At 40.8% G+C, this 18,308-nt stretch overlaps 2 protein-coding genes across 2 annotated transcripts; one reads left to right on the top strand and one right to left on the bottom strand.

The window, feature by feature from the left end:
- Nucleotides 1-209: 209 nt before the first annotated feature.
- Nucleotides 210-9,552, bottom strand: spata2 (spermatogenesis associated 2). The gene is made up of 3 exons (XM_026368106.1): nt 9,497-9,552; nt 7,652-8,482; nt 210-6,893 (listed from the first exon to the last, which is right to left on the bottom strand). Exons 2-3 carry the CDS (start codon nt 8,000-8,002, stop codon nt 5,538-5,540), a joined length of 1,707 nt encoding a protein of 568 aa, XP_026223891.1. The 5' UTR covers nt 8,003-8,482; nt 9,497-9,552; the 3' UTR covers nt 210-5,537.
- Nucleotides 9,553-10,830: 1,278 nt separating this feature from the next.
- On the top strand, nt 10,831-16,779 carry rnf114 (ring finger protein 114). Its single transcript, XM_026368824.1, has 6 exons — nt 10,831-11,008; nt 11,962-12,112; nt 12,577-12,683; nt 14,465-14,579; nt 14,684-14,791; nt 14,888-16,779. Exons 1-6 carry the CDS (start codon nt 10,872-10,874, stop codon nt 14,951-14,953), a joined length of 684 nt encoding a protein of 227 aa, XP_026224609.1. The 5' UTR covers nt 10,831-10,871; the 3' UTR covers nt 14,954-16,779.
- The last annotated feature ends 1,529 nt before the right edge of the window (nt 16,780-18,308 follow it).

Genomic DNA, 18,308 nt, shown 5'->3' with positions numbered 1-18,308 from the left:
GACTTAGTCTGAAAACTTAAATTCTGGTACCTATGCCATATACTGTACCTAGGCACATGTAAGTCTCTCACGTTTGTACCTCCAACAGATCACTTCTCTAAGTACAATGTGTATACAAGTTTCACAACCACTCACAAAATTCAAAATACAACTTGTTTTTCTTTTTTTCAGAATTTTATTCTTTAAATTATTTTATAAAACTCATTTACATATATATATTTTCACCGATTAACAATTTTGGCTATTTTCCCTTTTCACCCTCATGTATGCCCACATGTTGATCGTAAGGTCCATACCCCTTCACATAGACATTGTGCAATGACCCTCAGTGCCAAAGTGGGGGTGGGGGGTGGGGGTGAGATGGAGGGTTTAGGGTACATGTAGGACTGAGGAAGGAAAAGTACAGGATTGGGCCTTGTACGGAGCATGCCAAGAAAGGGTTAGTGAGATAGGGTGTGGTAAAAGGGCTGCCTAACTACAACACCACTGGTAATATCAGTAAGATAACCACACAAGAGGTAAAGGGAGTATTGACTTCCACAATGACTTGAGTGTGTCTGGTGTGGGTTAAACCAATCATGTTCAAATGGCTCAATGTATTCCATGACACAAAATAAAAAATAGCTCTTTTGTTTTTTTCTAACATCAGTAATTTGAACCCACTGATGAATGGAAAGTCAGCTTCACTTTAGATGTTTCACTAAGACAAGGTAGTTGCTCACTAAAAGACTAAAACAGTTCCCACAAACCTAGCAGCAGCCCTGAAGACTGTTTAGCCCTTTGTAGTGACAAATTAGCAGTCCACTGATCAAAGTTAAATCCATGTCACATGGAGTGTGGGTAGGTATCTATGTTGATGATTCTTTCTGGGCTTCTTAAAAGGCCAACATCTACAGACACGAGGCTAAACTTTAGCAAAACCACAGATTTATGTTACATTAACTGTACATCCAGGAAAGCCACAGGATTGTTTTCTATTCCAATAAGATATTTGTTCTTCATTTGGCAAAATGATCACTCTTGCATCATGGCTCAATACTTCTCATCTTTGTTGCTGGTATGACGTGGAATGAACAGAACTGGCCAACTCAAACCAATCTGATAAACACTCAAAGTACGGTGCACACCCCCTTTAAGGTCAGTCAAGACTTTCATCATACCCATACTGACCTCACATTGAACACCATTCTTTCTCTTTCTTGTCCTCCTAAAACATTTAAGCTTTAAGGTATCGTAACATCCCCTATTTAAGGTGTTGAAAATGTTAAAGACAATCTCTTTTCAAGGGAAGGAATGAACAGAAGTACAAGACTAGATCTTTGTGGTCAGTTGTCTAGGTCATAGTTATCCCAAAGGTAAAACTCAGCGACAACTGGGCTTGTTTAAGGTTCTTAAAGATGATTTGCCTCTTATGTAAAAGGCTTCCTCACTTCCAACTAACTCCTATCAATTGGAGCTGAAGAAGTCTTCCAAGTGAAAAGCAAAACATCTCGACCCTCAAGCATGCCCAGTTGCCAAGCATCTCCTTTATATTCCAAATTAGCCCTTTTGGGATACAGGTGAGACATCACTCTCTGTAGTCCAACGTGTGTTTAGGTAATATATAGGCAAAACATATTGTGTCAAATTTGAATTCCATACAATACAACAATTTCATTACGGACAGTAACTCCTGTACGAGTTCATTATGTATATTAGTCTAAAATGTTCGCTGTAAAATGAATGGTTCAAAATCCTTTGTAGTGATTAATCCATGCTACAGTTAATGATTAGAGTTTCTCAAAGTTTCCTCAGTTGTCATGTACTATTAGTTCATGTCACCTGACCAAAAAAACAAAAAACAAAAAAAAGAAAACATATGTTAAAGTTTGGTCTACGGGCTGGTAAAACTATACAAATGACGATGTTAAAAACTTTCTTCTAGGATAAGGAACGTGAATGAGCTTAAGGCATTTATAGGTTATTCCTGACAGAACATAAAGGTCACAGTGGCCTAAATGGTTTGTCAAAATAACCCTTTTTTTTTTTATTAATGAAATGTGATTTAAAATTAGCCCTTACTAGCTATCAACTCCAGTACACTACAATAGGTCTCCTCTTACACAGGGTGTAAAACCCTGACCACTAAAGGTTGAAAGGTACCTTTTATATTAGCCTTTCTTGTGATGACCCTGACTCTGAAAATAAGTATTTAACCTCCAGTGGAAGTTTTCACCTTTCTTTTCTTTTCTTGTCATATAAAAGGGAAAAAAGATCTCTACAAATAATAGAAATTAATAAATAATATAAAGGTGAAATTCATTGCAGGTTTTCAGTCCCTTCTAAGTAACTCAACTAAACCATTAATGGTGCAGTCAACTGGTTTTAGGAAGTCACACAAATAGTGAAAATTAGATAATCTGAGAGCGAATGTTGTTTAACAGTTTGTATATCAATACACCTGAATCAGTACGTTATCAAAATGCCACCATGAAAAAAAAAAGACACTTAAAGCAACTCCCCAAGAGTTGGGGAGTTAGGGGATGAATACAAGAAAATTGTTGGCTACAAGAACAGTCTCTCCCATTTCAACCGTGGAATTCTGTGATTCCTCTGAAAGAGTTACAGGTGTCTTGGTGGTCTCACTTGACATGCAGTTTCAAGCGGGACTTTTCACTTTTTACTCACACACCTAATATTTTGTTGGACCTTTAGCTTTCATTACAGCATGCATTCAACGTGGCACCGTTTCAATAAGCTTCTGCAATTTCACATTTATTCCCGTGCAGAGTTGCATTAATTTTTCACCAACATCTTGTATTGATGATGGGAGAGTGTTGATGGGCAACGTGTTCTTCAGCACATCTCAAAGATTCTCAATGGGGTTAAAGTCTGGACTCTGTGCTCTGATGATGGGCATATAACTCATTGTGTGACTTCTTAAACTAATTGCAGTTAGTTAATTTATGAGAATTTAGGTAAATTACTTTAAAATGGATGAATATTTATGCAACAGCTTATTTTCATTTTATTTTTAGATTTTTAATGCATTCCTATTAGTTTGTAGAGATCTCCTCTCATTTTGCAAAGGTATTTTTTTGCCAGAAGAGACATGGACAACAATTCACTTCAGAAAGGTGAAAGCTTCAAAAGGGGCTAATACTTTTTTGGGCAAATTTACTTGGTGAGATTCCCACAGCAAACAGCAATAATTTGCTGGAGGACACTCAAGCTAACCACAAGAATCAAAACAGCCCAAAATCCTCAAGGGTCTAAGAGGGTGCCTTCAGGGTCGTAAATTAGGACGAAAAAACACAACATAACACTAAGAAACCTGGCATTTCAACACAAAACCTACATATTACTGCACACATGAAATCACTGTGCTGTATAAGTGGATGAATGCAACAGTGCGAATCTCTGTATGCACTGTATGTATATACTGCAATAGCCACTTGATAAATAAATAAATAAGGTTACATGTTATTAGCACAGTGGCAGACAGGCGTTGATCCAAATCTATAGTCAATCAAAAACAAATTTGAGCCCATATCTTGTGTTCTTAAGCTGCAATATATGGTAAGCTGTTGCTGTCATTTTATCTGCAAAATGAGTGATTCACAGTACTATGTCAGGCAGTACACCACTGATGCAAAATATACAGTAGGCTCAATCAGTCTCAACCAAATTTAACTATTTCACAAGTCTTTGTTGTAGAGCTGTTGTACAGGTGTTGATGTGTGTGTGTCCACCCTCTCTATGTACAGAAATTATACAAATTACAAAACCAATAATTATGTCACAAAATAAACATTAAAAAGTGATTGAATCAGTTGATTGTAAGAGGAGATGTTTTGTATTCAGCCAAACGTTGCGAGAGGAGAATCATATAATAATAAAAAAAACTGTATTTCTTAGGTTTTCAGGGCTAGTTTAAAACCACAATGTCAAACTGTGTGTGTATACTGAAGTCATTTGAGGTAGACAGAAACCATGTCAGAACATACACTTTCATATTGGCAAAAAACAATTAATGGGCCCACATACTGTCAAAGAACTGCAAACACTTGACTTGTGGCCCAGCGTGAGACTTCCTGTGACCCCACCTGAGATTGACAGGCAACCACTGATCTGGTAAAGAGGGGGCACTATAACACCATGGACCAAGGAGGCTTAAGGAGTGTAATGAAAAGAGGACGGGGAGCTTGGAACTGACACAACTTAACAGGCTATTTACCAGAAAGAATTCAACACCACAAATCTTCAACGTCTCAAGTCAACAGCAGCGTTTAAACCTCAGTCATATAATCAGAAACAATTGAGAGTTCATTTACAAGGCATAATCTTTTAAATAGAATATATGGCATCTGACTCAGTATGTCTGTTTGAGATATCACTCTATACCTCGATAGTCCCAATGCCAGACCTCATGCCCATTTAACAGTCTTACACTGTTCTAGAGAATAGAGATTAAAAATATATACTATTGACTTATTGACTTCCAGTGTTTTCTGTTTTTCCCTACTATTTTCAAGTTTAAAAAGATCCCCTTTGTCACAAAGCAAGCTCAGAGGTCTTTTTCACACACTCTCGCACACACCACGCACGCACGCACACACAAATATACCATTTATATATATATTTATATTTATATATATTTATATATTAGAGGAATTTTTAACTGACAAGTTAGGCAAAGTATATATGTTCATTTGGACAATTTTCATTCAAGATGAGTAAGAATTAAATTCACTTTTCTCCTGTTTCCCTTTTGAGGAGGACAAAATTTAAGGAATTTGGGAAGCGCTACTACATCACATGACTACTCAAGAGCAGGTAGCAAGGTAAAAGGAAGAAGAAACAGGCCTGAACTTGAACAGGTCAGAGAGATGGGCAGACGATATGGCTCTCTGTGGCATGTGTGTTTCAGGTCCCTACTGACATGATCGTAAGAGAAAATGTACAAAGTTCAAGGGGGGGTCAGAGAGAGTTAAAAGACTGTTAGATAAAGGGAATGATAGTGACCAAGTTATTTAAGTGAGATCAGAGCTAAAGCAATAGTGCAAGACTACATTGTGGGTTAATGGGCTGGTCACACATACAGATTCAAAAAGCTGGGCCAATGCCGCTATGCACTGTGAACAAGACCCGACTTTGCAGCCAACTAATCAGAGGCGACATCTTGATTCCAATGTAAACCAAACTGAGGAATTGTTTTACTACCCCACTCAACTACATGAAGGAAATTTTAACGTAGAGACGGAAAAGCTCTTTCCAAATTCTTTATGATATGCTGTCGAGTTACCCCGACATAAAAAAGAAGAAAGCTGTGTGGAAACAAACTGCTGACACTGTTGGTTTGTCTGGCAGTGGTGGATATGTCAGAACACAACTGTGCAGTCAGACTGGAGGAAGTAAATGATGTGCCAAAACAACACATTGCCAAATCTACAAAGTGATGGGAGGACAGATCTGCCAACAACGTTGTATCCATATGTGTGACGCGCCATAAGGGAGCAGACTTGAGGAGAGTAACCAATATATTCTGCCTGCCTGATTCATCGGTACACCAGATGAGATATGGTTCCAGATTTGAAGTTGAGCTGATGATTGGGCACAAAGCTGTGCTGGGGAGTCTTCCGTGTGCACATATCCTTTACATATAAGCCCATGCATGAGTCACATGACACCTTAGAGCAATTCACACAGGTGTGTGATGCACCTGGCTTGTTGCAAAACCCGCATCGCGATCCGCCCATGCTTATTCGCTCACTACTGCCTCCCTTTGGCGTTGTCAAGGCAATAGACTTGCTTGGAAACAGCTTAGTGGACATGAGGGGTTTTTCCACCATCTGTGGGTGAGGGTGGGGGTGAGAGTGCGAGTGAGTCAGTGTCAGGGGGTGCGGGTGGAGATGGGAGTGGGAGTGAGTATTAGAGTAGACAGAGAGCTTTTCTTTGACAGGGATGTATCCATCAAGGGGCCGTGGAGATTTGGGGTGGTAGTCCTGGAGGCCACAGCAAGGTGAGGGGTCTACGTCATGACAGGCAGCACAGAGGATCATGTCACACCTCTGGCAGGAGGCCATAGTGGAGCAGCCCAGCCCACAGCCTTGACATTTCACACTCCCATGAGCTTTGAGGAGCCACGCATCCCTTGCCTCCCGAGGCTCTCTGGATGGAGGTCGAGAGGGGGTCTGCCTTCCACCAGTCCCAGCACCACCTCTCTCAGTGTACAAGTCAATCTCATCCAAAGAGGACAGGTGGTAGGATGTGTAAGCATCAGCTGGAGGAGGTGACTGAATTGGGAAAAAATCTGCAACAGGGCTATAGGACGGTGGAGCTGCCACGGAGAAGAGAGACGCTGAGGTGCTGGGCCTGATGATCTCATCCTTCATATCCTCCTCTGCATCCACAAAAAGAGGTTCCTTCCTCAGGCTCAATGATGCTTTCAAGACAGGCTTGCTAACTGCTGGGTGCCAGTGACCAGCCCCATCTGTAACATCCACAGACTTAGACGGTCGGCTACCGCGCCTCAGGTGATGGGCATGGGGCCTCTCTATATCCAGTGGCCGCACAGACAGCCGAGCCATATCTGCCCCAAGGCTGTCACGTCTGCGGAGCGCCTCGGCACAGCCAGCTGCATCATCTCTACAACCTCTGCGAAGTTCCAGGGCCTCCAGCTCTGAGGCTGAACCTCGCGCCAGAGCCACAACCTCTCCCAGAAGACGACATTCTGCCTGGGCCAGGAAGAGCTCGAATGCCAGCTGGCGGAGATGATTTACATCTCCTGGGTGGTCCTGTAAATGGAACTGCGAATCATGGTCACAGGAGTAGCCAATGGTGCGCAATAGGAGCACCAGTTCAGCATCAGAAATCGCAGACTGCAGATGGTACACATATGGCCCAGTGAAGGTCTAAAAGAGAGATTAGTTCATCAGAATTAGCATCCATAGGTTAAAACAGCTTGGCATGATAAAGCTAGTACCAACCTCACATACTTAGATAGATATTATTGGAATAATTCATGTGTTGACAGAATGTTCAAAGAATTAGAAAGCTTTGCATACACATTAAGAAAAACAATCCTGTGTCAGGAATACCTTACATTAGTTCACGTTCAAGTTCAGGTATCTGACTAAGCATACAAAGGTCTGACACTGTATTTAGACTAAAAAGTTCATAAGCAGCCACACATAAAACCATAAATATGTGAAGTTTCTTTACTGGCAATGTACTTTACATGTGAAGTGAAAAAGTCGGGAAAATGTTTTCCGCCCCAAGGTTGATGTATGTCTGTCTGTAAAAAAAGACCTGATAGGTAGGGCCACGTTTGATCCTCGTAGCACCTTGGTGGATGTCTGAAGTGAGATTTTACAGCAGCATCACCTGTCTGTATCTTTATGTCTGAACATTATTTGTTTTCTTCAAATCTTAAACTTGCAGGACAGCTTTCTACAAATTTAACAAAAAAAATCTCTTTGGAGTGTCACTGTATTTTTCAGGCGTTATTAGAAAACTGCTCCTACAGTGATAAACTGTACTGTAAATACACACCCCTGGGGAAAGTTATCTTGGATGCTGATGGTTAGTTCTGTTGTAATCAGTGTCTTAATAACAAAATGTTGGATGATGTCAGAACATAACAACAACCATGTCTATAAACAAGACTCACCTTTATACATCTAAACTCCTTCTTCCAAGGGAAGAGCAAGAGGTTGGTACAGATGGTTTCCAGGGTGTGGAAGGCTCTCTCCAGGCTCTTGAGGTTGCCCCCTCTCTGACAGCGGAGTGAGTTCTCCACAACCTCATAGAAACGCACCATCCGGAAACGTTGTCCTGGATCTGGCTGGTAGGCTCCTAGTAGAGCTGTGGCTGTGGAGAGTAGGGCCTCACTGTCCTTGTGTCTGCTCTTGTCCCCCTCTGGTGCATTTCCAGTCACTGCATATCCCCCTCCTTCCTCCAGACGCCTCTCTAGTGCCGTCACATACCTCCGGAACAGGTCTTCTTTTAACTTGGCATCCATTATCAGGAGGACACTATCAGTCAGCGGTTATACTTCTCTGAGAGAGTCTCACCCCTTTGAGCATACTCTGCACCAGGATGCTACATTCAAGCACCATTTTTGGTCACCATTATTCACAGTACACACTGGCACACACTCAACATTAATAACGTCTTCAAGAGGAATGAGACTTTGTGGCCAATCAGCAGCACATCCTCTCAACAAGAGATGCAGTTGTCTGTTGCTTTCAGTTGGCGTAGCTAGGCTGCAGCCTGTAGGGATGCCTTCTTACGGGCATCTCTGGTACTGGCTCAAAGCCTGACTTGTTTCCAGACAAATAGGCCTATGTCATACAAGATGAGGTCAAAAGGAGTTTTTGCTTCACGCTCTGTTGATGCAGAGTTTATCTATTCCATTCCTTGGTTTCAGCACGTGCAGAGTTCAAGGTCACATCTTGAAGATATATTCATGATCATGTGAATCCTCTGAGCTGTCTCCAAGCTGTAATGACACAGGACACATCATAAAATGGAAAGGTCTCATTATCCCCACACAAAAATAGGACACTTAGACCACATACATTTGTATTGCTTGAGTCAGTTTTAATTCTGTCCAAAAGGAAATGTATTAGTAGAAGTCATCACTAAGAGTTGTATTTAAAAATTCTGATTATTCAGATTAGAACATGCATGCAAGTAGCACTATTTTGAGAAACAGTGGCTGTGTTCCGACTAGGATCATGTGAGGATGCGCAAGGCGGGCTACCTTATTTCAGTCATATGGCTAATAGGTTGGTCAAACGGTCATGATGCACCAGAAAAAGAGTAGGGGAATTTGGTGTTATAAACAGGATCGACACTTCCTGACTGACATATCCCGTTTGACTTGTGCTCCCGTTTCCGCCACTGAATGTGTGAACAGTACTAACCTACATGCGTGTGAACCTTGGTAGCACGCAGTTGGCTGTATTTAGGTCAAATTCAGAAAACGAAATTAGACACGTTTCAGCTTAAAAGCCTTTACGAGGCTTGAAGCACAGTGGAAGAGTGCTTCTGACCGGCTATTCCTGACTAACATATCAACCGTACTGACCATCCGTGTAGAGAGCTAACTAGCATGCCTTAGCTAACATCCCCATGCCTTACTATTGCGCATCAACTGTAACAGAAGCAGTCGGCCACGGCCAAAGTGAATTAAATACGAGACGCTCTGAGAACAACTTCTGCGTTTATTCTGCATGGATCTTGAACCCCACTAACCCGATGCTGTCACTGGCATGGGCCACAACTGGGGACCATCAGGGCAGTGAACGCCCATTTCAGCGCAGCTGGCTAGCTAGCAATGGGTTTAGCTAGCAGTGCGGTCCACCGCTAGACAAATATCTGTCGATATTATGGTCAGTTATCCCAACATGTAATGTCGTAGTGAAGTGGCTCATATACAGCCACATCTACTGCTTCAGCTGAGAAATTACACTGTTTTCTAGGTAGAAACACCACCATCCGCACATCTTACCTTTAACAACTGCTAGCCGTGGCTAGCTACGCCTCCTCAGCTGTTGGAAATTCCCATCATCCCAACGCGCATGCGCTCGGTTCTGACAGGTCATCAGCATCAGGGCCCCACGTGGTGGGGAGGAATGGATGCACAGCTCGCATCACTAGCGGGTTGGTATCCGTCATTTGCACGAATCTAGTATTTTGGGGCGTAAACGAAAACAAAACTACATACAGATTTGTGGAAATCTTACACATAAATAATAATAGAAACATGTTTCCAGAAACAACACCATCAATAGTTTTCATTTGCAGTATACATTTCTGTCTACTTCAACTGCAGTGCCTTTCTCTTTATGTAATCCCAGATTGTCCTGATGCAGAGATCAGGGCTCATGTAAATACATTTTACTCAGGTAGCTACTGTAGGCCTTCTATATGCCTGTGAAGATTCTCAGTCATCCAGGTCATGGTTAAAGACCAATGACACGCCAGTGGTTCCAAACATACACATATAGTATTAACTTTAAATAGCATAATAATAAGAGCAATTATTATGTAAAATGCAGGCAAGAGGTATATTGTATGCAACCACTTTAAGTAATCCTATAGTTTTCTTCCTTTTCGTATATGCATCTTTAAATGTAGATTCCTTAATTTATTCCAGCCATGTGCTACGAAGCATCTGTCTAAAGCTTCAGATGTAAAATTAAGGGTGGTGCAAAAGTCTTAACAGCTACACAATTACACAAAGAGACTGGGAGGTGACACAAGACAAGTTGTCAGGAATAAAGTAGTAGGACACAACTAGAAATCACAACTAAAGAAAAGAGTGGAGGCACAGAGTGGATAAAGCGTCAACACACTGCATGTTTTGTAGGCTATGTAGCCTGTGTGTGGGTGTGAGTCTGTGGGTGGTCATGTAGGAGAAAAAAAAATACTCTTAAGCAAAAGGCTAGTGTTACATTTAGTGAAGTTTGTGTTTCACCTCACCTGAACCCTATACTTACATCCAACAGTTCGCATCATGTACAACCCTACTCTTATGCTTGAACCCTTGAATCTACGTTTAGCATTAGTAAAATGACCAAACTTGTGCACAAGAGGAGAACTGTGGAAGAGAATTGTTGTTTAAATATATCATCCAGCCGCTGATTTTTATATGACTTTTATGAAATATCCTCCCCAGCTTTTGACATGGGGGAACAAACTCTTGATTTGACTACAGAGACACGACTGGAATAAACAAAGTGAGCGCTCTTCTCCTGTGTTGTTGTTGTCACGTGTTGTCTTGTCAGCAGTAGCCCCGCCCTCCTTCTTAAAAAGGAAGCAGGCGGCGGTGACGTCGTACGGGGGACGGTTGGTGGTGGGGACTGACTCAGTGAAGAAAAGAAATGGCGATGCTCGGAGGGTTTAGCGCAGCACAGCACAAGAAAGCCGCCTCTGACGGGAACAGCGACGTGTCAGAATTCGTCTGTCCAGTGTGTCTCGAAATTTTCGAGAGTCCCGTGAAAACACAATGCGGACATACGTGAGTATTTTTTTTTTTTTTGGCTTTCTCAGGTTTAGCACCAGCGATGCAATGGTACGGCGTGAAAACAATGGGGGGGAAAATGGTTGTTGTTAAACACGTCTCGCCGCCAGACTCACAACACACAGGCTACGCGTGTAAATGCGTTTGTTGTGATCCAGTGAATCTATTTGTCTCCCTGTGATACTTGGTAAAGCCAAAGCCAGCTTGTTAAATCAGTTTCACTTTTGTTTACATCAAAGCGGAGGCCTCACTTGGGAGTTGTAGTTTAGACGACTGTTTCTTGAACTCATCACACTACTTCAAAGGACTACAAGTCCCTACGCCCCCTTGAGGTGGGACTTTCCATCTGTTTTACAGGAAGCTCTCCTGTCACCAAATGACAGGATAGAATCCACTTTCCCATGTCAGTGGACAGTATTATAGCATATTAGTAGTAGTTAGCCTGATCCAGAGGTCCAATTAAGAACTGATCACATGCACATGTGTATCCTGGTTATCATCAAATCAAAGCATGTTCACCATGTTAAAGCTCATGTGCATGTTTTTATTGTTAAAAAGAAACACTACCAGTGGAGCGTTAATACTATGATTTACTATGACAATAAGTAAACACACAGCAGACTTGCCATTTCAATCCAGTGGAGGTAGAAATATTATTGTGGCCATGCACATTTACCTTTAAACAATGCAGCAGTAGTAGTAGTAAACACTTCTGATAGATAGAATGCAGGTTACTGTGTCATGTAAACACTTTATCCAGGTTTCTGTGTATTCTTGATTGGTATAGGACATGGTGACTGAAATGAGTAAACATGCTTTTTGTACGGCATGTTATTGTATCCTGAATGTAATCAAAAAACAGGATAAGATTCCAAACTAGGATACAAGTTTGCATGTAAACACACTGATAAAGTTTTTTTTCCTAAACTTGTTCATGTCTGTTTTGTCAGGTTCTGCCAGAGTTGTCTGCAGGAATGTTTGCGTCCACAGAAGCCAGTTTGTGCTGTATGTCGCACCACGCTGAACCACTGGACAAAAGCTGTTGATCTTGAGGCCGTCATTCAGTCATCTGTGGCGGCTTGCAAGGGGTGTGGAGTTCAGGTAGGCATTATGACAGCTGCTGGACAAACAGAACACACACCGCCAGAAATGGGACATCTTTATTGTCTGCAGTTCATTCATTGAAGAACGTCTTTAGCACTAAACCAGAAGGATATGTTTAGATGCTCATTATGCTAATTTTAGCAAGTTTTTGTAAACAAGCTAAAAACAAATGTTGAGTTGAATTAACTAGAAGTGTGATAATTAGTTGAATTATTGTAGATTTTGTGGTTAAGACTGATCAGTTCTTTCTCTCAATGAGTGAATGTGTAAGTATTGCCAAGGACATGGCCATGAAAATACTTGGGGAGGTCAAAATGTTTCCTTCCATTATCTTATAAGTCACTGAAGTATCAGATCAGAATCTGTATCAGCAGGCACCAAATACTGAAGGACTTGAACCTGGATATGACATTATTCATGCAGTAGTACTTACTGATATGTGTTTTTCTCTCACTTTTCAGGTCAGCCTTTCTCAGATGAGAAGCCACACAGCTGCCTGTTCAAAATACCAGGAGTACATTGAGGAGGGAGTGAGAACCACAGCCCAAAGCCAGCCGGCCATCATCAGGTGAAAGATATGGCACTGAACAAAGAGGACACTCAGTCACGATTACACATGTGATTATTGTTTATACTATAGAGTAAAAAGAGATTTTCAGGGCTTCCATGTGTCTTGGAGAACCTGAAAAGTTTATTAAAAATTGTAATCTTGAAATACACATGTAAAATGAGGGAAAGCAGTACAATGTTCTGAAAAAGATCCATCCTGGAAAATAATTCTGAGAGTGAACTGTTACTGTTGAAATTACAGCTATGCTCAGGACGTAGAGTAAGTCATTTTGATTTTTAATGCTTTGAAAGCCCTACTGAGTTGTGAGTGGTGAGGCTGGTTAGGACAGTGTACACTTCCTGAAGTTGCATATAAATCACTGTTGAAATATTGAGACAGAAATATAAAGTTTGTCATCTAACATCCACAGCAAATTGGTGATTGGCTAGCAAAGTTCTACTTTGGTCTCATCCATCCACAGAGCATTGTTATTAGCCTTCAGGGTCATCAACAGGCCTGGAGCAATCTACAGGGGGACAGAAATGTTTTTTTGAGATTAGGGGCATCCTTATTTCAACTCTGCCATGCGCACCATTGTTGTTTAGTATTCTCCTGATAGTGCACTCATTAACATTGATAAAACACATCAGCTACAGGCAGATAGTGTGTATCTTCTGCTCTTGCATGAAAAGAAATGGCTCTCCATACTAGCTAGGATGATAGGTCGGATGTTGCTTTGAAAATATTGTTGTATTGGACTGTTCAGATGAGAGGAAGATGGAAAGTGAAACAAGCCTTCTGTGTGGGCCCTCTTGAATTTGTTGCTGGGTTTGGTTTGGTTTGGTTTGGTTTCTCTTGTTGTGCACTGACTCCCTAATCTGAACAGTCAATCAGATTGGTCTCTCTCTTACTGACCGGGACCACTGCCAATTCACAGATTCAGATGAAAGGCTGCAAATGGTAGCCTGACCACAAACAGTGCCAGACACACCTGAACAAAAGGGAGTCTCACCAACAGCCCTACATTGGGTGACTGTCAGCTTGGTCCTGGCCAAGTCATGGCCCTAAGGTCCTGAGAAATATTGTGTGAGCAATACTGAACATCTTCTTTAAATAAGTTAGGACGGAAATAACTCCAATTTCTCAAACATTAGATCATTTTCCATAATTAATAAATCAATAAGTGCATTTTTGTCTGATTTGTCTAAATGTGTCCTATTTATTTATTTTTAGGACATGCATAAAAATCTGGCCATGTTTTAGGTCACACAGGAAAAATTCTAAATGGTTTTTAGACTGAAGCACTATTGAAAACAGTAGTGTGTATGTACTGTAGTGCTACAGTAGCAATTAAAAATAAGTGGTTGCTTGAGGTTATTGCTGCCAAAGGTGATTCAACCAGTTATTAAAAAATGGTTTCACTTTTTTTGTTTTTCACCATCACCTTGTATAATCAATGGGTGTGTTCAGTAAAGACATGAAAGATCATGACTGTTTGTGTTTTATATATTAGCTTAGAAATATGTCTTTGTTTATATTTGTGACTGAAGATCAGATCACATTTCATGACCAATTTATTCAGAAAAGCAGGAAATTACAAATAATTAATTTACTTTTTCTTATCACTGTAATTTGGGCACTCAAATAAATTGAAATGTATAGTTCATTTGACAAAGTGAACTTTTCCATTGCACCCATATCACAACTTTCCTATATCTAAGAGACAAACCTCGTAGAAAAAAATACACAAATACAGCACTGTAGCAATGACATTTCATTGTTTTGATTTCTCACCACAGTCATGTGCCAAACCGCTACACCTTCACCTGCCCATACTGTAACTGCCAGAACCTCGACCAGGATGGCCTGGTTGAACATTGCACTTCGCAGCATGCTCGAGATGCACGCCAAGTGGTAAGAAATCAGTCAGGAATGTGATTACATGACTTGGTCTCTACACAACTTTTGGATTTAGCCATTGTTAATAACTTGTTTATAAATGTTATAATATTCGATAGGTGTGCCCCATCTGTGCCTCAATGCCTTGGGGGGACCCAAACTACAGGAGTGCAGATTTTTTCCAGCACCTGAAGATCAGACACACCTTCTCTTATGATACGTTTGTTGTAAGTCAAGGCCTTATACACTACCTGGAGTTGCTATTTATTATTTTGCTCAGTTCACTCATTTTGTTTCTTGTTTTTTATCCTGTGCCTTTGCAGGACTACTCCACAGATGAGCACACAATGATCCAGGAGGCTCTACAGCGGTCCCTTTTGGACAACTGAAGTATGAAGAACAATCCGCCTAAGGAGAAATGCAGAGCAGTGAAGGGGACATTATGACATGAAGTCTTCAGAAGACAGAACAACCTACTTAATCACCATTCATCTATCATGAGGATGGTGGTACTGCATTATTATGGTTAATCAGTTTCACAGGGAATTGATTATGTATCTACAAATAAATCGGTTTATTATTTAGAAAATAAATCACGCAATATGGTAAAAGAAAAAAAAAAAGAAACATCTTGTACTGTCTGATTTAGGAGTGCTACTGTGTTTCTGATGTGATAATATCTTATCCTCCCCCCAACTGATTCTGTAGACTTGATTGTTTGTCAAATACCTACTAAGCTACGTTTGTAAAGCTGATAGCTCGTTGATGACATTGTGTCATACAGCCAAAAATCTTCAAATACACTCCCTGCTGTCAATAGTTGATGTTATAAGAGGGTTTGACCACTAGGTGGCTGACTATTGCCAGCAAATGACAAACTTTACTCAGTGAAGTCTGTCAAATGATGTAAACAATAATATATAATAATCTTAAGAGCGACCGTGCATGATTACCTACAAAAGAGATGAGACGATTTTGTGTCATTAGTTTTTGAGTTTATTGAGTTTTTGTGTTTAGCAGCTGTCTTTTTTTATGCTGTGTGTGTGTGTGTGTGTGTGTGTGTGTGTGTGTGTGAGTGTGAGAGAGATAGAGAGAGAGTATGTTTTCAGAGATCTACTTGAAAGAATTAACAATATGAGGGTCAAACAAAGCCACACACGGCTGTTTGCTTTATCGTAATGTTTCTCCCTTATGTCTTTGTGCCTGCTGGTAGATCCTGTTTCTGACTTCCAAAACTCATAGGGCTAATAGTTCATCCAGTGAACCAAAAGATGCAAGTAGGAGACCATCAACGTGTCATAATCGGTCAGTTGTGTGATTTACATTTAGTGTAAAGTCCTTTGCATGTTTGTGACCATAGGAGGGCAGTAGAGCTCCACCGTTCTCTGACTATCCATGTCAACTGGTGGCCTTTTCACCAGAAACCTGGCTCAGTTCTGATGCATAATTAAACACAGACTTTATTCTATTAGTGTGCTTTACTCAGTGTGTTATTCTCCACTTTAGCATTTTAACAGGATTTTGTTTCAATACAGCGAACTGAAATCATCTTTGGTCTTCAGAAGCCAAGTCGTTGTGAGGTTATTAAAGTTTTAACAGAATAACCTTCACTTGGAAAAAAAGGAATGGCATAATGACATAACTTTTAGTATTTACCTTACTGCAGTGTGTTTTTTGTTTTTTGTTTCATACCAGGTGTCTGGTTTTCATGTTTCTCACTATAACCATAAACACTTCAGAAATAATAAACACAGTCATTATTTGTATACTTCAGAAAATCGACAGCATGTGAAGTAACTCTTTTTACTTGGTTTGTGCTGGATGTTTATTTTAGGTCTTAAAATGTGAATTGTAACTATAATGTTACTAGAGTTGTTTTCCAAACCCGTGTAACCATCACACAATGACATACAGTAGTACAAATCACCACATATACAGTAGTTGCAAAGCATCTGTCTCCTATCATTAGGTAAATACAACTTATTACACCCAGATCAAGTAGCTCTAGAGCACAGCCTTAATGCCTTTTCACTTAGTTTTTGGTGCCTGTTAGGCCTAGATGTTTGTTTTTCACTCCAGTAAAATGTAATTTTGTATGTGTTTCTCATGTATAATGGCTTTTTTTTTTCCTCAGTATATCTTGCATTCTCTTTTGTCAGCCCTACTGTCAGGGGGTGCTAAATCCTGATAAATTAAAGCTCTTTAATTATTTAAACCCTGGCCCCTGAAATCAGGCGCAGTGATTTATACCTGTGTGTATGAGACATGTGGGGGAAGAAACAACACTCGCTGCTTTGATGGATGACCATTGTGTGTGTGTGTGTGTGTGTGTGTGTGTGTGTGTGTATAAGAGAGCAGTTAAAAGGAAGGTAATGTGCAGGGTGCATCAGTTGAAATTTGGATTTTATAAACAGGCAAAAGGAGTAATTGTGGAATATGTTAAATAAGGCAACCTTTCCACAAACCTTTGCTCATGTATTCGAAATCAGGGCAGTGCTATGTCACACCAACATCTTGCAATGTGTTTTTGCATGTACTTGTATTTGTGCTAAGTTTATGATGAAACTTAAGCCCTTCGGTGTACATTGTCCACAGGGAGAGAAAATCCTCTCTATTATTTCCTTTGTGCGCATCTTGTATTTGTAATTACTGTAGCTAAATGATATTACAGTTTCTCACCTAGCTCTACGGAGAATCTCGCCCACCAAACTTCTTGATGTAGTCCCCCCTTTCTTCTCTTTATTTCCCTTCCCGATCAGGTTTTGCTCCTGGCAGATAGAGGAGAGATGTTAGCTGTGAGAGAACTAACGAGATACTCGAATGCTTCTGGGCAGGAAGGAAGTCGAGCCGAAAAACATGGCAGAAGTCTTTCTTGTCTGTTTGGTGGCGGAGCTAAAAAAAAAAGGGGGGGGGGGGGGGGCAAGGGGGGGAATAGGAAGAAAGAGAGGGAAAAAGGGGAAGAGAAGTGAACATAATGAATAAAAATTTCATAAAGTTCTGAGTGTGGTTTCTTTGATGCGAGCAATACATAGTGTGCATGGAGTCTGCAGGCTCTATGGAGGCAGCAATTAATGCTACATTTGCCCAAAGGCACTTGTGAGAGGCGTGGGGACTGTGGCTTGTTTTAGAAGTGTGTCGCATCATCACTCTACCCTAGACACCCCTTAACCAGCCTTTTTTCTTTCAATGTATTTTAAACTCCCCCTTCCACCTCACTATCCTGTGATGAAGGCACTATGATTGAAATACAGCACCTCTGAGCTTAAAGTTCATACCTCTTGTTATTGCGAAACTATATGTAAATTATCATAAGTCAATAGCTTTTTTTGTTTAAATAACGTACTTTAGAGTCATGACTCACGATCCAGTAGCCGTTATCTGCCTGTTCTATTTTTGGCAGCAGGTGTTTTCTTTAAAATCAGTTTCAAAAATCCCTGAGCTAAAAATATAAGAGTGTGTCTGTGATATTAGAAACTGTTTTGTAACACTCTATGTGATACACACGAAGACTGACAAGAGAGGGGAACTCCTCAAATGCCTGGAAAGTTTTTTTTTTTTTTTTTTTTTGGTATCTCTCTCTCTCTCTAGTTTTGCTGAGGCAGGTATATGTGATGAGGTGTGGGGTGGATGAGTAGAGCACTGGGAGTTTGTTCACCGTAAAATTCCTCAAAGTCAGGAGAAACAGGAAGAGCAGAAATCCTGCCACCCGGGCACCGCCACTCGGCAGGTCGGTCCTCTCATATG

This window comes from Anabas testudineus, chromosome 7 (genome assembly GCF_900324465.2).
Source record: "Anabas testudineus chromosome 7, fAnaTes1.2, whole genome shotgun sequence".
In the NCBI taxonomy this organism is placed as follows: domain Eukaryota; kingdom Metazoa; phylum Chordata; class Actinopteri; order Anabantiformes; family Anabantidae; genus Anabas; species Anabas testudineus.
The sequence above is the reverse complement of the archived record's forward strand: the minus strand, read 5'-3'. Positions and strand labels throughout refer to the sequence as shown.

What these genes read in the sequence shown, in the direction of transcription:
- spata2 (XM_026368106.1), bottom strand. Translation starts at nt 8,002, where the DNA reads ATGGATGCCAAGTTAAAAGAAGACCTGTTCCGGAGGTATGTGACGGCA. An exon ending in AGGAGTTTAGATGTATAAAG is followed by an intron (nt 6,894 to 7,651) that starts GTGAGTCTTGTT and finishes TCTCTCTTTTAG; the next exon opens with ACCTTCACTGGGCCATATGT.
- rnf114 (XM_026368824.1), top strand. Translation starts at nt 10,872, where the DNA reads ATGGCGATGCTCGGAGGGTTTAGCGCAGCACAGCACAAGAAAGCCGCC. An exon ending in GCAAGGGGTGTGGAGTTCAG is followed by an intron (nt 12,113 to 12,576) that starts GTAGGCATTATG and finishes CTCACTTTTCAG; the next exon opens with GTCAGCCTTTCTCAGATGAG. An exon ending in CTCGAGATGCACGCCAAGTG is followed by an intron (nt 14,580 to 14,683) that starts GTAAGAAATCAG and finishes AATATTCGATAG; the next exon opens with GTGTGCCCCATCTGTGCCTC.